Raw genomic sequence first — 23,927 nt, forward strand, 5'->3', positions numbered from 1 at the left:
TTTTATAGTCCAAAGAGTTAGTCACCCCAATCAATTATCCAAATGGCTTCTCAGGAGGTATAAGTGAACCAGACAACGGTTTCAGTTGTTATCTAATGTCTCTTATGACTTTGATTTCATTTGTTCTAAAAAAAGTCGGCGAATTTTTGAACTTTCCCATTATTTTCTCTAATTTCGCAGCTGCGAGCGTAGTCTCAGTAAAACAAGCAAAAACCCATTTCATGTCAGCTTATAAATAATGTCTGTAACGCTTTTATATTTAACTAATGGATTCTTGGTTTTGACACAACGAGTGTTCAAATTTGTTTTAGCATAATTGCACATTTTTTGTTCATTTTGTTTCGTCGTCGAATTATTACATTATTGAGAGGTCCAGATGAAGATAAGCTTTGTTGGAAAAAACGGAGTTGAAAAAGGCGTATCTGAATACGTTTATTGTTTTCATTTAATAGTTCGCGTTTTTGGGCTGAGACACTGTTCTCTCGCAAAATTCACAAATTTTTTTGCGTATGTTTGTCTTTCTTTTGGTAATTTTACGACATATACCTGATAATGATAGATCTCATTTGCTTCCTCAGGACGTATAAAAACCTACTTAAATCTTTCCGTATACAGCTATTTTTTAGTTGACTCAATTTCACTAATAAGAAGTCTCAATTACTTTTTTTGATTCAAACATTATTTTCGCCCTTGGTTACATGTTTTGACTTAATGCTTGAACCATTTAATTTCGAAAAAAGTTTCGAGATTTCTCTCCTATTCAATTTTTGGGTTTCTTTTTGCTGTCATTTCTATGTAGTCCTTATAGGAGAAAACCCATTGATATTCAGATGAGAACGAGGTAATTGTTTACAGCTCTTGTCGATAACATCTTCTAAATGTAGTGCCTTGAACACTGTGCTGTAAAATAATTTGAAGTTTTGGCTTCTGCCTGTTTTGGTTATTTTGTAGTCTTATGACTTAGTCTCATTAATAACAGCCCCAATTGGCTCTCTTAATCAATCTCTTTTTGAAAACTTGTATCTGTTATGACATTTGAAGAAAAATTCAGTAGTTGAAAAATATTTTATTTTTTAGCATCGCCATTTTTAAATTGTTTTTTTTTTGTCAAACTGTAGCTTAGTATCTGTAAAGACAGGTCACAACCCGTTCCTAGTGAGCTATTATTTAATTAATAAGTTTTAGATTCAACGAGTTGTTTTTTGGCTTTGTTACTACTCTTACTACAAAATGTTATAATATGTTTGAGATTTTTGAACATTTGTACATCTTAAAGGACTTTTGTTTTCTTTTAAAATTATAAGGCTAATGGTAGGTCCCATTGGTTTCGAAACATTCTGCAATTAAACTTTTTTATTGCTCTTAATTACAAGTTTGTGGTTCCAACGGTTTCACAGCCATTTCGTGCAAAGTTTAGTTTTGCCGGTATTTGTCCTTCTTTTTGTAGTCGTATGACGTACACTGTATAATGACAGGTCTCAGTTGCTTCCTATGGAGATATAAATGAAATTTTTAGTGATCTCACTTAATATCTAATGATGACAACTAATTTTGAAATCAATTGTAAAAACGGAAACGTATTTCCGCACCGTGTTTGTCGACCTGTTACCCAGAGGCATTGAGAACAGGTCCCATATCTTTTCTACTGAAAAATGGATTATTTTTCTGTTTAGGTTGTGTCTGATGCAAGGTTGATTCTGCTACAATATTTTTAAAATAAAGACATCGAGTTTTGGTCGTACTTAAGGTTTGTTACTTAATTTTTATTATAGTCTTTTCCAGTGGTCTAATGACAACAAGTTTTATCGGCCCTCTAGCACGGCCTTATTGTATTCCACAAGTGGTTTATTGAGCGATATGTATGTCTTTAAAATTTTTCTATCTGTTCATCATTTGGTAGTCGGAACATTACATGAGCGGGGTCGGAACATTATGTGCTTACGCACATTACCGAGCCTCCTTGTCACATTTATTCTTTACCAACAGATTTTGAAAAAACATGTGGTGAAGACTTACCTCTGTCATTACAACAAAACTTAAGCACTGACATCATGGATACGTGTTAACACAAAAGCAATTAAGATATCACTCAGAAACCATGTAAAAAGCGGTACAGATTTAAATCTTGAAACATAATTTTGGCAGAGAAACGTACTAAAATCTCGATACCGCAAAATTTCGTAAACATAACTGATAACGTTGAGTATTGGCCGAAGACTTAGGGCGGATAAATAACATTAGGCTCAAACACTTGACCGGGCTAAAAATGACTTGAAATAACTCATGATTATGGTCCTAAAAACTGCGACCTAAAAGACATTGGGAAAGCAAAAAGCAGACATTTTCCAAAACTGAAAAGAATTTAAAAAAACTCCAAAATTAAGGACTCAAGAACACAAAGAAATGATCTCTTTCGCGTCCAAACAATTGAGAAAAAAAGACACAATCTTTCGAATGAACTCAAAAAAATTGCAAAAATTAAATCATATCATGAAAACGACAAAGGAAAGAGAAACATAACCGACTAACGTCGGGCGAATAGCTGTAGAACGACCGGTTGGCTTCGTCAATAGCTAGCCACAGTTTAGTGCGACTAGCTTCAGCTTAATTGAAGGGGTGTGAGGTAAGCACAGCGGAGGGGGGGGTGCATTGAGGGGCTGACATGGGGGGGGGGGGGGGGGGGTGGCGGGCAACCGTGGACGTGGAGGGGCGCTTTTTGTTTGCACGGAGCCCTTACGGCCTGAACGATGTGCAGTGGTGGTGATTGGGGGTGCAGAGAGTGGGGATAATGTGGGAGCTAGATACGAAAATTTAAAACATAGCCGACAGATTGCCGGAAAACAGCCGCCGTTGACGCGTTGGACACATATCGGGATTGAAACAGAATACAAAAGAAGAGATGGGAATTTACAGAACTTTTCCCAGTATCTCAAAAAAGTTCTAATTCGGTGTGCAGTTTAAGTGACGTGATTTCACTTCTAAACTGATAGCTATTAAGCTTAATGTTAGCTAGCAATCGCTCTAATGAACTTTGATAACCTAATGCACTATGACTTAATGACCAGTCTTCATCAGCTTATCCTGTTTCTTTTAATTTTGCTCGTAGACTTTGACAGTATTCAATACATTACGTAATTGAATACGCTAATTCAAATTAAAATCCATACAGTTGAAACTGTGACTGAAGTAAGTCAGAAGTCAAGCGTGAATATCATTACTTATGTAAAACGAAAAACCTGATCAAAAGGAAAGCGAATTAAAAAAGGAGAGCGCCTAGATAATAGCCATTGAGAGGCTGACGGCGGCTATTAAAAATCTCAAAGAAGTAAAAATCATCAAAATTTTAAGTCTTTAAAAAAACTGCCAAAATCGGATTGACATGTGCACAATTTTTTCAAAACAAAAACATCACGTATGAAAAACGTTTTCAATGCTGTTTTCAGCGTACTAGAAAACACTGATACGCAGAACTTTTAGGAAAAATGTACGCTCAAACATTTAATAAATAAATGAAAAGTTAATTGGGGAAACATTCGCCCCTCAAAATTTCATCTGCAGAGGGTCAAATAATCCTGCAGCTACGATCGAAAAAGTTTCGAAAGGGATTAAAAAAGCTGAAAACGGTTATTCAGCTGAAGACGGTTATCTAGATTTTGCCAAAAAAAACTTTTAAAGTCGAAATGTCACTCATTCAAGACAACGCCTCACCAAAAATATTCTCTCGCAGCTGAAAAGAAGTGATCGTGATTAAATCTTGACGACCAAATAAAACAACCGACTGACGCGAAAAGAATTGCTATCGAACAACTAGTGGGAACTGGAATCTATTGCAACCTGCTTCAGTCTGGGTGGAGTAACGAAATTAACCGAGGAGGACTTCAAATGACGTCATTATAGGCGATTACATAACACTATCACCGCTAATGAAATTTCCAGTAAAAAGACCCATTTCCGTGCACTCGTAATTTGACTTTTAGCAGTAAACTGCCTCAAATTAAGTTCAGTTGCTGATTCTTATGAATGAGAGAGGAATTTAGATAACGCAAAATGAGAAGTCGGCAAAAATTTCACTCGAAAAGTCAAAAATTTTTCATAAAAACAGGGGTACGATAATTGCTTCAAACTTCACTTCGTTCGAAATAACTGAAAAACCAAGAGAAGGTCAATATTTGCCCCAGTGAATGCTTTGCGGCTATTAAAAACAGAAACAAATCAGGTAAAATTTATAAGAACTCCAGTTATGCATTATCAGGACCTCACTATACACATTGATTACATAAACCGCTCTCAGATCCAAACCGAAATTGATAAAAAGTCAGGAATTAAGAATTTGAGGAAAATGAGCCAATTTTGAACGTGAAAATTTTTATTGAGCTCTCAAAAACACAGTAAAATTAATTACAAAGGTTTAAATATTGGTGCAGGGACGATCAAAAGAAATTTCTACACAAAACTAAACTTGCAGCACGAAATTGGGCCAAATGGCCGATAAACGGCTTAAAACGGTAACCTATATGCGGCATTCTCCCATTCTATAAAAAAACACTTTTCAAAGTCGAAAAGTCCTTCACTCAACGCAGCGCCTGAACAGAAAACTTCTTGCGCTCAGAAAAATTAGTTCGCCCGCCAATTTTACTCACTTTCGCTTTAGATCATAACACCGCCTCAACAAAGAGTGCTTTTGGTTTTAAAAAAACTTAAGAACCGCGTACTCCTACAGAGTTCATGAACTGACATCAATTGACATATTCTTAAAGCTGAAACTATAAATAATAGAACAATAGACGGTTAGAAATTTCTTATTGAATGCTCTGATGTTTCTTAATACCGTCCAGCCGTCATCCACTGTGTGTAGCGAATTCGAGAAACGCAACTACCGTCCATGTATAAGATTGATATCCATGCATCATAATCATAACATCGAGTTTGAAAACATGTGCACAAAATGAATTAAATTTACTGATAATAATTTTTCACAAAGGATAACCAAATATAAACAATGCCTGCTAAAAATATAGGAGAAAATAAATAGTATCCTTCAAAGTATATACAAAATAAGTGATAAATATCATCAACGTTTTTCAATCTCAATTTTAAGCACCAGCACCATTTTCTCACAGTAGAACAAGGCTTGTACAATTTACATTTTCAACCACGAGAAATTTGTGAGCCCAACTAGATTTCCGGTGAGAAAAATGCTAGTTGTTCATGACACCCTCCATTGCTTTGAGGAACTCCTCGTGTCCACTGAGCGTCGCCAGGAGACCACCTTCGTTCTTTGGGTTGTCACGATAGTCGTAACTGATCGCTGACCCTAGATTTCGCAAACAAAGTCATACCAGGCTGAACATAATTAGTGTTTACTATAACTGACTAACATCCGGCGAATTTGTCCCAAAAGACAGGCGGGGTTCGATACTACTTTAAAGGCGCTTCATCCATGAGGCAGCAACTTTCGAAGAATTTATCGTAGCTTCCGTTAGCCAATGGCCGAACTTTACTGTTGCGCTTCAAAATTTTGTAATCAGAGCTTAGTATAATCCATTCAAAATGATTTGAATTTAAATCGCGAATGAGAGAGCAATTTAGATCACGCAAAACTAAAAAAAAACAGGGATGCAAAAATCAGTCGAAGAGTCTAATGGGTCAAACAAAAGACGATAATATTTGTTTAACTTCCTTCGAGAGTTTTAAGCACCCGTAAAAACGTTGTTTCACAAAATCGTACAAAAACAAATAATCAAGCTTGCTGTGGTGGTTATGATTGTATACTAAGAATTTTAATTTTGGTCTCAAAAGCCTAATTATTAAAAACGAGATCGCCTGATAGTACCCGCGATAGACTACCTTGACTTTCATTGAAAAAGAATAGGATAAAGACAAATTGACCACCTTCAAGAATTCTAAGGACTAGATTTAGGTAAAAATTATATGACACATGTAGGAAAGAACTCGCAAAGAAAAGAGCTCTGTTAAAATTAGATATTCGAGACGAAGTTCACAACCTCTAATCCTCAAAACCAGCACGCAAGTTCTTGTCACAGTTAATATTTTTTCTATTCATTTTCAATTACTAATGTTTTTAAATAAACGCGCAAAAGGAAAAAAAAAATCCGAAAAAATTTCAAACTGTCCATTTGTCAAAAACTAGAGCCATATCATTCAAGGTCAATAACTATAATTTATTTATCTATTGAAACTGCGCATTTTTAGAATGAGTACACCACACAACGACCTTCCAGAAAACAATCAGAAACTCTGAAAAAACCATTAAAAACCACTATCTTTACGCAAAGTAGTGGGCTCAGTTCGAAAACACGTAACTATACAAAAAATCACCAGCCGCAGAATATCAACAAATTAAAGAGTTAAAAAATATTGTCAATTCTCTTGGGTGAAAAAAGATTAAAAAGAAAACCAAATAATTGCAAAATTCAATAATTCACGAATATATTTCAAAAACAATTATTAAATCATCAAAATTAATTGCTAAAAACTGAAGCAACAAATTAGAATTATTTTGCAGCAACAGGCTACAAAAAACTTATTCGGAATTAGCGACAATTTCACAAAACCATGAACTCCGACAGGACTCAAAAGCCAACAACATTTTTAAAGAACAAATAGTGACAAAGTCACGAGAACCAATGGTATGAACTAAGGCCGCGAATGGGATTCTTTTATACCTCAACGTAAACAACGAGCCTTGTCAATAATTGATTGCTTGATAGGAAAAAAAGCAATTTCAACCATTACAAAGGCTACGAAATTCAACCATTACTTAGGCTCTTTTATGACTGCTTAGCAACCGAAGAGGCATACCCTTAATCAGATTAGCTGATAAAACAAAAAAGAACATCGCATGTAGAGTAATTAAGCATAAAGGCGAAGAACTTAACATTTAATTTCGATTCACGTACGCCTCAGTAGCACCCAATAATACCTGCTATTGCTGAGACTTAATTCCAAGACAACGGAAATAAAAAAAATACGAGCCACACAGTCAAACAATTTTTTTACAAATTAAGAGAAAAACAAAATTGATAGCATTTACATGGTACCAAAAAATTATAAACCAAATACTGTCAAACTTAAAGCCACTATCTAAGAACTTCAATCATTACTTAGGTTATTTTATGAATGCTTAGCAAACGAAGAGGAATACCCTTAATCAGACTAGCCGATAAGACAAAAAAGAACATCGCATGCAGACTAATTAGGCATAAAGGCGAAGTGTTAACAAAAAGTGAAAAACAAACATGTAACGAACTGAACATTTAACTTTGATTTCCTTGAAAACCACGGTTCAAGCCCTAAAAATTTCCTTACAACTAAAAGTGAAAAATTCAAAAATGACAAAAAACTTTCTCAAAAATCTTGAAAGCAAATTGTATTCAAAATTTGGCAAAAAGTGTTATGGTATAATCTTCAAAACGATTTTCTCGTTGAAACTATAGAGTAACGCATCTTCAAGTACTAAAAAGTTTTCATTCTAGCCTACAGATCGAAAAACAACAAGAAACCATCGAACAAAATCTCAAGAAATGATGAAATACTCAGGAAAAATTGCACCATTGTTGCCCCAAATTCAAAGAATAATTCCACCAAAAAATTAGGCCTTCCAAGCAGCTTCAGCACATTAAGTTCTTTGAAGACGACTAAGGAACTTAATTCCAACTGCCTTTTACATTCGGAAGACTACTCAAGTCCTTGACGCTAGCTTCCTCAGAAAAGTTAGCCACCAAAAAGCGTAAAATAAAGATGAATCAACCATCTGTACTTCTCAAGAACTCTAAAGATTAGATTTCGTTAAAACTTATATGACATGTAGGAAAGAGCTCGCAAAATCTATTAAAATTAGATATTCGAGACGAAGTTCACAACCTCTACTCCTACGAAACAAAGCACGCAAGTTCCTGTCACAGTTAAAAACTTCTCTATTGCTTTTAAATGACAAATGATTTCAGATTTTAAAGTTCATTAAGTACATAAATGCGCAAAAGGAAACATAGCTGGCAGATTGCTAGAAAATAGCCGCAATCGATTCGTAGATCGGCAGTCTAAAAAAGTAAAAAAGACGGACCAAAAAAATTCGTCTTTTCATTGAAGGCTGATCTGTTATATTTTGATTAAAAATCTGAACAAGTTTTTGCTGCCTCTATTAGCTGCTCTCTAATAACCTTCATTTTGGGGGAGTGACACACACTCATTTGACCTTATCTCTTTGAATTAAAGTAAATAAAAGTCAATTTCAAAGTGAGGAAGTCATTTTTGAGAGTGAGGTAAGTCAAGTGTGACCAAAAATTTAATCACGTGCTTGAACAAAAAAACTTGCTCCACTAATAGCGATAAATGACGTCACACATGCAATTCAGTTGAAATTGCATGAACGAATGAACAAAAAGTGGCTGTGACGTCACATGGTCGTAACAAAAATCATGACGATGAAATAAAAAAACATAACAGGACAAGTCCTGACGTACAATTCACAGAATTTTCATTGACTAAACAGAAAAACTAGACCTAGAATGGGTCTCTAATAAAACTTAATACTCACGTATTAAGTCACCTGTTTGTGAAAGCTCAAAAGTCATAGAAAAATATGTAAAACATCTTACAAAAAGACAGCACCAATACATTTCTGTAAAAATAACAGACCACTAATAAAATCCAATACTTGGATTGTAAAAAGACGGAGCATCAATACATTGAAATTTTTGGATGGTGAATAAAGACAGCGCAACCATACAACCCAAATCCTTGGATTGTAAAAATCACGATGAGATCAATAATAGCCTCGCTATCGCTTCGCGGCTATAAATAACTGTCGGCATAAGCTAATTTGATAGGAAAAAATAGTGAATGCTAAAGGTGATCTGTGTGTGCGCAACTTGAATTCTTACCATGCAAAATTTTTGGTCGAAAAACACGGGATTTTTGAAACTTCATCCGACAATTAATTACTCATGTAGTTGTAGTTTTACCAACCACTCAAAGTAGTCATTTTGCCACCCATGGCTGACAGGAGCGCATTGCCTGCACAAATATCCCACTTCTTTATTAAAGTGGTGTGCACGTAGGCATTGGCAACTCCTTCGAACAGAGAGAGCACTTTGTAGCCAGCACCTCCAGCTGGAATGACGTCACTGTTGGGGATTCTGGACTGGACCGTCTCTTTCACTGTTCCCGCATGGGACCTCGACACTATGATGTTTTTCTTTGTGCTCTCCTTCGACTGCTGTCTAATCAGAATGGGCGACAACCCACTTCCAGCATATGCCCAATCTAGAGAATCGAAGATAATTGTTTTATAAGACAATTGGTCAACCACAATCAGCTAGCTACAATTTGGTGTAATATTTCTCAATATTATAATAGAACAGATAAACGAATTCAATCAATTCTTTTCAACCAAATTTTTACATGAGCTGCACAAGGAATCAGTATGTGTTGCATAATTTGGACCATTATTTTCTTGATACTTACAAGATTTTTGTTCAAATGGTTTATGGATGACACCAGCAATTGGGACTCCCTTTCTGGCAATGCATACCATAACTGTCACGTACTGTAGCAAATCCTCTAAAACATCAATAAGATCACGTTTATTACATTCTAGTCTGCAGGTCGACGCAGAATCTAGGCAAATAGATTCCAGCTGGTAAACCATGTAAAATAATTAGCACGCCAATTTTCGCTACGAGCATCAAGACTAAAAATTACTGCTCAAGTCAATTGCCGTTTGACAGACATTAAACGTTCTTATGGTAATAACCTTATGAATTTTAATCAAGAATACCAAAAACAAAGCCGACTAATGACTCTGACAAAAAGTTTTGCGAAAACGCACAATTTACCCTCATTTTTATTCTAAATTAACATGCAAAACTTTGAAAAAAAATGGACTTATAATGCCGGTCATGAAATGTGGATTTGGAACTTGTATTTTCGCGCACAGTGGTAACTTAGACTCAATTGAAAAAAAAATTAGTCGGAATACCTATTCACCGAAACTTGCAAATAAACTTATTATATTTACCTTATTCTAATGTTGTTTTCATTTTCATACTCAATGCGTCGTTACAACTTGTTCCTTTATTACTTGAACTCCAACTGATTCAAAGCGTTCTCAAACATTCACCCTGTTTCTTCAAATCTTCGTTCACCCCTTTTGAATATCTCCAAGTTCCAACTGCTGCAAATTTCTTGTAAGTTTCTAGTCATTTAATCCCAACTAAATAACTTTAAACATAACAGACTAACGTCGGGCGAATTGCTCTCAAGCGACGTGCAAGCGGCTAGCTTCGGTAGTAGCCAGCTGGGGCTTAGGGATGCTAGCATGGGGAGTGAGCGGAGTGGGGTGTGGGATTAAGATGGGGACAGGGTTGTGCGAGAGATGGACGAGAAGTGGTCCAAATCACCAGGTAGGAAGGTGCACGGGAAGTCGTCGGGTTCAAACTTTTAAGACTAAGAACCGCCCCCTCACACCCTCAAATTGTCTCCTCAGAACATTTTCCGTGAATCGGTTTTTTAGAGACTAGTAAGGCGTAAGTCTCTCACAGCCAATTGATGCCAGCTGCTCAGCCACTTAAAGCCCTCCGAGCGCCACCTGTTTATTCCGTTTTTGAGGCCGAAAATTTGAAGGGTCAGAGGAAGAGCAAAAATTTGCTTGAGAACAATTAAAACAACGATGAAAAAGAAAAATTGATGGGACGATCATGATCTTCATTAAGGGAAAAGCCGTAGAACAAAATTATTTGAAGCAGACTGAAATATCTTTCCACGATTTTTTCATAAAACCAAAATCATCTGACAAACTCTGACAAAAGTGTCAATGTATTTCCCAAAACCACAATACTTGGTGTGTAAATTGTGCATATTTGGGTAGAATCTAAAATTAAATATAATTCAGCTTCTAAACTGAACGCTATCAAGCATAATACTAGCGCCAGCTAATCATCGCTTTAATGAACTTTGATAACCTAATGCCCTATGACTTAATGACCAGGCTTTTTAAGTTTAACCCGTTTCTTTTGATTTTCCTCTTTTGACCGTATTCACTACATTGCGCTAATTCAATGCGTAAAAAAATTTAAAATACATTCAGCTGAAACAGTAAGTAAGGTAAGTCAGAAGTCAAACGTGAAAATCGTGACTCATGTAAAGCCAAAAGGATCGCCTAAAAATAGCCGTTGGGACGCTGACGGTGGCTATTAAGTACCGATTTTAAGCTATCAGCTTATACAGGTGCACTCTTGTTTTCACTTTACTCAATGTTCACTCGAGGCGTGCCAACATCGCGTAAGTCCAGTGAGGTGCCACACTATCAGCTCACATAGATTGCTATCAGCAGAACTAAACATAGCCGTGAGACTGACAGAATAGCCGCGAAATAGAATTGCGTGCCATAAAGTACAGATAGAAACATATACAGAAATGAGTTGGAAGAAGTTATAGCGTCTAACTTAAAAACTTTAATTCAAAGGGAGGTGATTCATTGCGAACGTTTTTGTTTGCATAAAGCTGACACTGCAGAAGTTGGAACCGCAATCCCCAGCGTAAGAATCTGAAGCGTTTACCATTCGGCCATCAGGCCCTTATCAACGCCTATCTTAAAATCAATTATTTTTTTTAGCAGCAGACATAATTTCTGAATAGGAGCAATTTAACTTAGGTCACCAAAAAAGCAAGAAATCAAACGTGAAAAAGCCAACTGGAAACGTCAAGAGAAAGAATGTTCTAGAACAAATGTGACACGGAAAAGAGCGCCACATAAAACAAAAAAAACCAAGAGCACCGCAATATAGCTCCCCCGGCTTACAGCTTTGCTGCTATAAACACACTTTCCTAATTTCACTATTACTCTGAAGTTAACTAACATTGAATTAAGTTATACTCACACAGTGACAAATCTTGATCTTTGATTAAATTAATTCAGGTTTCCAAAGTTCAATAGAACATAGCTGGTAGATTGCCAGAAAATCGCCGCAATAGCTTCATAGATCTGCAGTCTCAAAAAAACAGTAAAAAAGACAGACCAAAAAAATTCGTTTTTTTCATTGAAGGCTGATATGTTATTTTTTTATTACAAATCTGTATAAGTTTTTGCTGCCTCTATTAGCTCTCTAATAACCTTTATTTAGAGCGACACACACCCATTTGACCTTATCTCTTTGAAATAAAGTAAATAAAAGTCAATTTCGAAGTGAGGAAGTCATTTTTGTGAGTGAGGTAAGTCAAGTGTGACCAAAAATTTAATCACGCAAATGAACAAAAAAATTCGCTCCACAAAGAGCAAAAAAATGACGTCACGCACGCACTTCAGTTGAAATTACATGAACGAATGAACAAAAAGAAGATTTGAAGTGGTTGTGACGTCATATGGTCGTAACAAAAATCGCGACGACGAAATAAAAAAAACCAAGAGAAGGCCAATAATAGCCCCAGCTATCGCTGTGCGGCTATTAAACAAAAACTATATTGTTTTGAAACTAAGACTTATAATACGGTGTCATTTTATTCACACATTTTTTAAACCTCTACATTTCTTAATCCTTAGGTTTTTTCCTAGCAAGAATTTGACCCCTTCATGGAGACATCGCTATTGCAGGATTCCTATAATTGAGAATAATCAGGTCTCAATCAATTCTTATCAGTCTCATTAATGAAAGTTAAGCGGTGTTAATTGATTCCGATTTCAATCTTAAATTTCATGGCTCATAATTGTCTGGAAAACCAAGCTGAAGACACAATTACTATAACCAAAACTGTAACCATTTCCGAAGTAGTTATCTGATCTGATCCTTTTTAGGGCAATTAAACATTATTGAAAGAACCGAATTCTAGAACATTTATTTTCTTATTGCATCGTGAAATCAGCATGATAACTGCTGAATGAGTTTACCATTTCAACAAAAAAACATGAGTAAAAGAAGGCCATGAATTTTATATAAGAAGTGTAAACAATAATTCAACTACCAGGAATTAGTCAAAATAATAAAGCTACGAGTTCTGCATTCAGAAAAGACGACAAAATTCTCTACCTTGCGTCCTCGCCGACTTCAGTACCTAGCGCAAATTCAATTGATGGGACCCGCTAATTGAGCATAATGTTTCAAAACCTTAAGACAAAATTGCACAGCTTCTTCCACAGATTATCCATCCAGATTTCATTGAATTTTGTGTTAAACGCGCGGTTAAGTTTTTCAGTCATTTTTGTGAGTGAGGTAAGTCAAGTGTGACCAAAAATTTAATCACGCAAATGAACAAAAAAAAACTCGCTCCACAAAGAGCGAAAAAATGACGTCACGCACGCACTTCAGTTGAAATTACATAAACGAATGAACAAAAAGAAGATTTGAAGTGGTTGTGACGTCATATGGTCGTAACAAAAATCGGGACGACGAAATAAAAAACCAAGAGAAGGCCAATAATAGCCCCAGCTATCGCTGTGCGGCTATTAAACAAAAACTATATTGTTTTGAAACTAAGACTTATAATACGGTGTCCTTTTATTCACACATTTTTTTAAACCTCTACATTTCTTAATCCTTAGGTTTTTTCCTCGCAAGAATTTGACCCCTTCATGGAGACAACGCTATTGTAGGATTCCTATAATTGAGAATAATCAGGTCTCAATCAATTCTTATCAGTCTCATTAATGAAAGTTAAGCGGTGTTAATTGATTCCGATTTCAATCTTAAATTTCATGGCTCATAATTGTCTGGAAAACCAAGCTGAAGACACAATTACTATAACCAAAACTGTAACCATTTCCGAAGTAGTTATCTGATCTGGTCCTTTTTAGGGCAATTAAACATTATTGAAAGAACCGAATTCTAGAACATTTATTTTCTTATTGCATCGTGAAATCAGCATGATAACTGCTGAATGAGTTTACCATTTCAACAAAAAAACATGAGTAAAAGAAGGCCATGAATTTTATATTAGAAGTGTAAACAATAATTCAACTACCAGGAATTAGTCAAAATAACAAAACTACGAGTTCTGCATTCAGAAAAGACGACAAAATTCTCTACCTTGCGTCCTCGCCGACTTCAGTAGCTAGCGCAAATTCAAATGATGGGACACGCTAATTGAGCATAATGTTTCAAAACCTTAAGACAAAATTGCACAGCTTCTTCCACAGATTATCCATCCAGATTTCATTGAATTTTGTGTTAAACGCGCGGTTAAGTTTTTTATTGGCTCAAAATTGCTAACTAAGTAGCTTTGAAATTGATCTTATAACGTTCATTTAAAGTACCAGCTTGTATTCTAGACTAACGCAACTGTTAAATTCAGATCAAAATGCAGTATAAAAGAAGCCAGACTTGTTCTATTCCGCTCAAATGTGTAAAGTTAGAAAACATTTCTGCCAATCTTAAACGCAAGCTTTGTAAAGCCACACTCTTGATGTTTTTTGTTGTTTTGTGTCAGCAGTTTTGAGTTCCTCAAGTCCTTTGAACTTTAGCTTTAATAACTGTTCATTTGGACGCCAGATCAGATAAACGATTTCGGTGTTAACCAATTTCGGGGTGAATTAAATGAACACGGGAAAGTGGATAAAGAAAACGGGAAAGTCATTTTGTAAAAGAAAACAAACTCGCCCTTCAGGACAAATTTCCCGCTTTCGCTTTCATGTAGAGAAAAGGCAACACACCTCAACGGCTCAATTCTCTTGAAGAGGCTTTTATATTGGGCACCAAGGTGTTTAATTTTTAAAGAATTTTTTTACTGAGACGAGAAGTTTTTTTCCTTGTTTGTCGTATACTTTTTCCGATGAGAACATGCTTCTTTTGTAATTAAACTTAAGAGAGCAGCGATATAGTTTTTGGGTTCCAATCGACCGAAAAAATTATTACTTCCATCCTGTCAGTTCATTTTACAATATGAGCCAGCGCTCCAGCCATGAATATTGCGCTAATTTGTAGAGGTTGGCGACAAATGACAAAGACGGTTACATGACAAAAAACCCAATTCCATTTTAACCAAAGACAATTGACCCAAAGTACTTCGATCTTTTCGTTCAATAATCCAATTACCAATCACTATTACAAGAATGATTTAACATACTTAAGCGGACAATATAATCTCATTTTCGGTTGTGATAGTTTCATATCAAGTCCCGCGGGTCATTTTATGCTAAATAGTCGTTCTGGTAATTTTGACAAAAGGGTAAAACCAAGTTGGCATTGGGAAAATGGCAGGTTGGGTTTAGAGGCATTTGGTATAATCGCATTGCATAAAATGGAAATGGGTAAATTGTCCAGACACCGACAAAGACATTGTATAATTACCAATTAGTATAATCGTTCCTTTGTAGCCATATCCCACACAATAACGCCCTATCTATACGTATTAAGAAACGTTTCGTCGCATTAAAGAGGCAAAATGGGCCTAATGATCCACTTTCTGTTGTAGGGGCGCTGGCTTATTATGTTACTAATTCACACAAATAATTTCTTGAAATTATAGTCAGATTTCAATTTTCCTGGATTTTCTTGTTTTTCGGGATTGTCTCACAGCTCATTCAACATTTGTCAGTCCTACATAGCAAATTTTGTGCCGAGACTTGCAGACGCCATAGACTTGCAGACGCCACTCTTCTTTACGGCATAGACTTGCAGACGCCACTCTTCTTTACTCCATTCAATTCTTTATTCCATTCACTACGGTCAGAATTAAAATGAATGTCATTAACAGTTTTATCAAATTTGAGAAGAAATCGCAGAGGAACCATGAAAAAACATACCCGTCAGATTGACGGAAAATAGCCACCATTTATTCCCATCTATCCTGGTTAGGATTGAACAGAAAAAACCTGAAATTGATTGAGGTATAGAAAAATTTGAGAGCCATTTTGATTGTATTTCGTACTTAAACTTATTTACGTTTCCTAATGAGGAGATACAGGGATTGGTATCAATGATATTATAACTGGCAACTAAGACTAATTAGAACACAATTCAAATACAGCGCATCTAAAACTGGCCTGTGTTTCGCCCGCTTCCATTGATTTCGATTTTTGAAACGGAACCATTATAGTCTGCTTTGCTAAGTAACTGCAGTTTAAAAAACCAAGCACAATGACCAAAGGATGAAACTGCCTAGAGAACACAAAATTATTTCACGCAAACAATTGAATAAGCTGTGAACTAAGTAATACAAAAACTAAAACTAAATTTTTGTTCGACAAAGTAACAAATTATAGAAAGACAAGTCCTGAACTAAAATCCAAAGAATTAATTGACTACTGAATTGAACATCCAAAATTTTCCAGCAACATCAAACTTTGACAGTCAATAGAGCACATAAAACGTAATAAAAAATATGAAAACAATTTACAATTTGTTCCAAAATTTTGTCCAGAAAAAATATTCAATAAAAAATCAACAATTTGTATGATACTGACCACACATATCCCTAGGATGCATATACCTCACAAAAACCGAGCGAAGTAAAAAAGAGGGGCGCAAAGTAAGAGTTCTGACCATCCGAAGTTTTGAAAACCACTATCATCAAAGTAGGAACAAACACTTAACTACATACTAAAATCCTTCACTAGAGCACAGAACTTCGATATCATGAACCACTTAATTCACAAAAATAGGCTGCACCAGAAGGCTAATAGGAACTGCTATAATTGCGGATACATGACAAGGATATTAGGAAAGCTAGAACGCGCAAAACTCAAAAACAAAATTCGAAAACTAACACCAATACTATGAACTCGACGTACTAATTAGTTTCATATATGGCTCATTCGCAATTGACGAGCCCTATGATCAATGATACCAAGTGATAAGCACAATGAACAACAACGGGTAACACACCAAAATTCGTTATTTTGGAAAAAAGTTAGTGTCAAAGTTATAGAAACCTTTATACTTAAATACAAACGGTCAATTCAATTCAGCTAAGCCTCATTAGCAATTGATGAGACAAGTGATTAAAGCAACTAAGCCATAAGCTGCCAAAAAGAATAAAAAGCGGAGAAAACTCCACAAACATCTAAAAACTTTTTAAAACAAATAGTCTCAAAACAAAAAACGCTATGAACTTAAACAATTAACTAGATTCACTGACACTCTATTAGCATCCAAGGAGACCTCTCACTTTTGAGAGTAAAAACAGAAGTGAGGAGAGAAAAGAAAATAGCAAAAACTCGCTAAATTGAAAATAAATTTTACATCAACAAATAGGGTCAAAGTAAAAAAAGAGCAATAGCTGCTTGTTGCAAGACTCAAGGAATTGCATTTACACACATTTGGAAGAAGATTTTAGCAGTCAAAAGAAGAAAACAGCAAAGAAATGAAATTGCCCCAGGTGCTAAGAAAATCCCTTTCAAAAATCGACAAATTGTTCAAACACCAATTTCTCACTCCACTAGTAGTTTGAGAAAAATCACGCTTAAAATTTACTCGCATTCCGCATTCCTTTAATACTCCGGCACGCTTAAACCCACCATTCTAATTTAGACCTCTCATTCACATCAAAAAGGCGAAAAAAAGAACAGGTCTACAAAAAGGCAGCGCCCCAATACAATCCAAATACTTTGGATTGTAAAAAAAGATACCGCCCCAAAACATTTTAATTTACTTGAAATGTAAAAACATAGCCCGCAGATTGCCAGAATAGAAGCAAAATCAACTTCCGCGCGGTATTATACAGAGAGAAACATACAGAAATGAGAAGACAAAATTATCGGCGCCTCTTAAAAAAACTATATAATTAAGCTTTTCAACTAAACTTAAGTTTTTAAAGTGCAGATATAGTTTTGATGCATGAGGTAAAAACTAGACCTAGAACAGATTATTAGTGAATTCGGAAAACCATTTCTAAAAAAATCAGACAAAACAAAAAACAAAAAAAAAACAGAAAATCAATGTCAAAATGCCGCTAGCGAGAACAAAAAACCACTAGCGAGAAATGCAAATTGGATTCTAACAAAAAACTAGACCTAGAACGGACTATGACTGGATTGACGAAACCATTTAGAAAAAAATTCGATCCAAAAAATCGAAAAACAGCAAAAAGTGAAATTGCCCCATGTGAACAAAAAACCACTAGCGAGAAAGCGAACTTTTCTTCAAACACCTTCTCACTCTACTTTAAAATTAGAGCGATAGAATTTCACGCCGCAAACCACTCGCTTTATCGCTCCACTTCCTGTTTCGGCGTGACCAAACTCACAACTCCAATTTTAGTTCAAAATCATGAAAATGTGTGAATAGACAGATCTTAAAAAAAGACAGCGCCCCGATAAAATTAGAAATCTTTGAATTGTAAAAAAAAGAGATCGCATAAATAATAGCCGTTGCAAGGCTAACAGCGGCTAGTAAAAAAAAAACAAAAAAAATGACAGTCAGACGACGAAACAAAACATCGCATGACAAGTCCTGAATTACATTTGAAAGAATTTTTATCAACTAAACAAAACACTAGTCCTAGAAATTACCAGGCATTAAAGCATTCCAGGCATTAAAGCATTCAAAAAGCGGTAGAACTCAGAAGTCCAAATACTCCAAGAAGCATTAAACAGAACAGAAGAAAAATTCTAGAAAGTCAATTTCTAGTTTTGTAATTTGAAATAAGAGCGAAAGAAGAGTAGGCCCCAGAACCACTCGCTTTTTGGCTCCACTTCCTGTTCTGGGCGTGACCAAAAGACAGCTCCCTAATACAATTAAAATGCTTTGAATTATAAAAAAAAACAATAGCACCGCAATATAGCTACACTCAGCGTACAGCTATAAAAGTTAGCGCCGCAAATAATAGGCGTTCCATACCAGTGTACTCCTGAGTTGCATCCAGTGGATCTACCCACACAGTCAGCTCCTCCACAGGCACAATCTCGTCAAAGTTAGTGTGGTCGTACACCTCCTGGATATGTAAGTCCGGCTGCTGCACCTTTGACATATCCAGGGATTCCTTGTTGTGTTCCTCTGATACCAACTGAAATAAAAGAATATTTTGAAATAACTTCACGATTCCAATTAAAGATTCCAAATGATAACTGCATAAAAATAGTCAGAAAACTTTCGGGAAAAAATCGAAAAGTCGTCTATGACAAGCAACTAACAATGTAACTATTTGAATTCATTTAAGACTTTTATCAAAAGCTACCGCACAAAGTTTTCTAAATAGGGGAAGTATTAAGTCACACTGCAGCAGGCAAACAAACAACAGTCACTTTTAATATGTTGGTGTCAGCATTCAAATATTTTTTTAACCGTAACTTTCTAGAGATGAAAAACTACACAAATTTTTTTGCAAAAAAAAGAAAAGCATTTCCTAAAAATACTTGATTCACATCTAAAGCCGACAAATGGCAACAAAAACTATTCAGTAATCAAAACAACAAGGAAACAATTGAATTTTTGTTATTTTAGTTTGACATTACAATGTGAGTCCTACAAGACAGTTGCGCCAAAAAATCTGAAAATTCTTTAGAAAAATTTTTTTTGAAGCTTAGTTTTCTTAAAAAAAGCATCTCAAAACTCAAAATATTTGACTCATTGCAACTCATCTTTAACCCACGAGCACTACGCAGAGAACTAATGCTTTCAGGGCATCACCTGTTGATCCCATTTCCAAGGACGAAAAGTCAAAACGATCAAACGAAAAACCATTTAAGCAAACAAAACTGCATTGAAAAAAACGAAGTAGTGGATAAAGCGGGGGCACCGACCAGCCCTGGGTCTCGGACCATTCCCACGCTACTGACGCAAAAGCTAGGAATGGTCCAAACCAATGGCCTAATCAGTGCCCCCGTCTTATCCACTACTATAGTATTGGATATATCCACGACTATATTACTCTATTTCCCCTCAGATATTTTTCAAAACTTTCATTTCTTGTCTCACTTAGTGTAAATCACTAATACAGAGTTAAGCTGGCAATTAACCATCATCAGACGGATAGTTCTGATTCTATCCCTACTGTCTTCAGTGAACGTATCCCACATATATAGTGTAACTAGGGAGACAGTGTAAAAAGCACGTAAAACCAAGTTGCAAAAATAAATAGATCAAAAAATACCAGCTTAACTCTAGTAAGGTTATTTTGTTTATTTCCTTTTAATACCCCCATCTGCGAAGCAGTTGGCGAGGCAAGGTTAACCTTTTCACTGATGATACAGTTTATAACTGAATGTTATACTTATATAAACGTTCTTTAAATTTAATCTTAAAATGAAAATCTATATCTATTTAAATAAAGACAACCTACAATTAGCTCAACCAAATCTATATGATATTATATGTTTATCAATTTTATACATATTGCATGATATAAATATATATCAAGATTATTATAAAATTTACACATATGATTGTATCTATTTCTTCTGCTAATTATATCATAACATAAAAGACATTCACGGAGTTGTGCTCTACATATATCACAACATACCCGCCAAATCTTATTTTTTTAAAAAAATTATTGAATTTTGAAGCCATTTTGTAAACTTATTTTTGAAATTCAATTTTTTTTAGAAACTTTGCCTAAAGAAATAATAACCCACGTCATAACGCTGTACAGTTTTGCATCGCTTGCAATCTGTCATTCAATTCAAAGAAGGAGTTTATTAAAAACACACTCAAAAATGAACACAAATGATAAGAGTAAGAGTAATCCGCGAAGCGGTTGGGGAACCAAGGCCATTTCATCGATCAGAGAACTTGCTTCGCAGATAAAGAAACCAACGAGCAGATTTCACTCACAGTCAAGTGTCACGATCAAGTTGAAATAATGATACAAGATTCAAAAAAGACTTTAAATAAATTAACTAGCAGGCAATGTAATAAAAGCAAGATTTATAAATCACAAATAAAATTTGACGTGAATAAGTATATTTGTAAAGATTGTAATGCGGTTAAACTTAATTGTCCATATTCTTCTTCTAGTGTGAGACTGAGTGCAATGCGAGCTCATATAAAGAAACAATATCCTAATGTTGATTTGCCTAGAGGATTATGAAATAGCTTGCAAATGAGGAAGTCTTTGCTTGCCAGTCTTTGGTCGAAGACTATGAGAAATGCTCGTAAAAATACTATACTTAATTCTCTCAAGCAGAATCTAATGGTATAAATGAAGATAAATTGATATAATTTTTTTAAAATATAGAAAAATTCTCAGCATGAATAAGCACGGTAAAAAGCATCTTTCTGTACTCAAAACATGCTTATTCATGCTTAATAAACACAATCAGGCTTATTTTATGATTTAGCATAAAATCTTAGACATAAAATTATCATTGTGTTTATTTAAATAGATATAGATTTAGCCATACTAAAAACCAGTTCAGGGAACAAGTACATAAGTATAACATTCAATCATAAACTGCATCAGTGAAAGGATTAACCTTGATTCGCCAACTGCTTCGCAGATGGGGGTATAAAAAGAAAAACAAAATAACCTTGCTAGAGTTAAGCTGGTATTTTTCTGTTCAAATTATGATTGCAACTTGGTTTTACGTGTTTTTACACGGTCTCACTAGTTACACTATATAATTGGGATACGTCCACTGAAGACAGTGGGGATAGAACCCGAACTTTCCGTCTGATAATGGTTAATTACCAGCTTAACTCTGTACTAGTGGATTACACTAAATGAGACAAGAAATGATATTGAAAAATATCTGAAGGGAAATAGAGTAATGAAGTAGTGGATATATCCAATACTATAGTAGTAGATAAAACGGGGCACCGATTAAGCCTATGGTTTGCGTCAGCGTAAGCGTCAGCATCGTGGGAATTGTCCGAGACTCGGGGCTGGTCGATGACCCCGTTTAATCCACTACTTACAAACAGGACCCATATAACTGCTGCAAGCTTTGAGAGCAACCAGTCTATTTTTGATCAATCTGCTGCTCAATTTTTGATGCTGAAATTGTCAAACGCAAGAAACAAACAGTCAGCCGATTAAAAAAATCAGTCGCGAGAATAAAATCCAGCAGATTGAAAAAGCCGGGATAGACTCCTCTAAGACCTTTAGCAACACAAGATAGAAATCTAATTGCAAACATCAATGTCGTTGGGAAAATAGTGCTCTATGATAATATAGGACGAATGACCTTTTTTCAATACATTCTCAATCTGGATTTGAGAAGCGCACAAGACAACTTCTTAGAGTAGTCATGTATGATTTACCACATGAAAATCAAAAACACCAGATAGAGTAACAAATGACATCACGCACACCGAAATCTTTTTGACTTTATGGCACGTGATGAAATTGTCGCAACAAAAAATGACAAACTGACAATTATGAGCCAAGCAGACCAGAACTATTTTCAAAATCCAGAGAAAACTAAACATACCCAGCATATTGCCGGAAAATAGCCGCCGTTGATTCCCATAACTCTATTGGGACTGAAAGAAAAGAAAATATCAACAAAAATTGATTTTTGTACAAAAACATTTTTAAGTGCGATTTATTTTGATGTCATTTCGTAGTTGAACATACTCCTGTCTTTCAGCGAGAGGCTACAGGGTCTAGTATCAATACCAATAAGCATTATAGATAGTAAAAAAACTTATGAGAACAAAGTTCAAGTACCGGGCATTTAAAAATGGGCTTTATGGGTTTATCCCGTTTCTATTTCTGACTTTGATTTTTTTACACTGACTCTCTTCATTTTGAATTGCTTTGCTGAGCAGCTGCTGCTTAAAAGCACTTTGAGCAGAATGGAAGAAGAGTGAAACTAGCCTAGAGAAGTCAAAAAGATTTCACGCAAAATGTCGAAAAAGCGGCAAAATGGTAAAGCGAAAAAAAGTTCGACGAAGTAAAAAAACATAGCAGGACAAGTCCTGACGTACAATTCAAAGAATTTTCATTGAATAAACAGAAAACTAGACCAAGAACGGACTATGAATAGATTGGGAAAATCATTTAGAAAAAAAATCCGAACCAAAAAATCGAAAAAAACCGTAAAAATCAAAGTGAAATTGCCGCATGTGAACAAAAAACCACTAGCGAGAAAGCGAATTTTTGTTCAAACCCCGTTTTCTCACTCTACTTTAAATTTAGATCGAAAAAATTTCACGCCGCAAAACCACTCGCTTTTTCGCTCCACTTCCTGTTTCGGCGTGACCAAAATCACTACTCCAATTTGACTTCAAAAATCATGAAAATGTGTGAACAGATCTTAAAAAAAAGACAGCGCCCCAATACAATTCAAATTCTTTGAATTGTAAAAATAGGAGCGCTATAATAGCCGGCTGAGAAGATGAGGGCGGTTATTAACCAAATATACAATTAAAACTGAGGCCATTTTAATGATAAAGTATTAGAAACAATATTTTCTGTCAAAACTGAAAAAGCCACGCAATCAGAGAGAAGAGCAGGTAAAAGACACTTTTCTTGACAGAACCGAGAGCGAAAAGAAAACCTGTTAACTGAGAGAAGGCAAAAAACGCATGAAATTGAAAAACTAAAGAAATAAGACAGAAAGATTGACCACTACACCTTAGTAGTGTGTGTTTCTTCGTTTGACTCCACGACGCAAGGACGCATCGGCCGTAAGCTGGAGTGAGAATATCTTCATTCAACTCGTCAACCGAATCGTCGCTAACGCGACTCATCGATCTCCTCATTTCACTCATCAATTCCCCACACCATCTTTCCAACCTCACCGTCCTCACCCCATGAAGTCAAACGAAGAAACACACACTACTTGTCTCGCCGACGGGCCAGCTACGCATAGAATCATAATTGAATGAATATGTTCACATAATGTTGAAATGTAGTTTTATAATTGAATGAATATGTTCACATAATGATAAAAAATAGTTCGAATGCCTGTGTATCCACACTTTGGCAAACACAAATTTTTTCAAAAGTAAGCGTAGAGCAATTAAAACGAAACCAGTTTCTTTTTAATTGGTCTCTTGAATAAAGTTGACAACTTCAATAACTCAAAAAGC

The 23,927-nt window shown here is 35.5% G+C and overlaps 2 protein-coding genes across 3 annotated transcripts in view; one reads left to right on the plus strand and one right to left on the minus strand.

The window, feature by feature from the left end:
* The window catches only part of LOC142335402 (proteasome maturation protein-like), a 517,526-nt gene that overhangs the window by 162,644 nt on the left and 330,955 nt on the right, over window positions 1–23,927 (plus strand). The window lies entirely within an intron of this gene.
* Window positions 4,938–23,927, minus strand: part of LOC142334598 (inositol monophosphatase 3-like) — a 51,222-nt gene continuing 32,232 nt past the window's right edge. The window contains exons 4-7 of the mRNA XM_075382762.1: window positions 18,789–18,954; window positions 9,487–9,582; window positions 8,989–9,285; window positions 4,938–5,314 (exon numbers count right to left, since the gene is read on the minus strand). Of these exons, the coding sequence (XP_075238877.1) occupies window positions 5,199–5,314; window positions 8,989–9,285; window positions 9,487–9,582; window positions 18,789–18,954 (675 nt within the window). The 3' untranslated portion in view covers window positions 4,938–5,198. The remainder of the gene's footprint in view (window positions 5,315–8,988; window positions 9,286–9,486; window positions 9,583–18,788; window positions 18,955–23,927) is intronic.

Source organism: Convolutriloba macropyga, chromosome 2 (genome assembly GCF_964194025.1).
Source record: "Convolutriloba macropyga chromosome 2, txConMacr16.3, whole genome shotgun sequence".
Classification (NCBI taxonomy): domain Eukaryota; kingdom Metazoa; phylum Xenacoelomorpha; order Acoela; family Convolutidae; genus Convolutriloba; species Convolutriloba macropyga.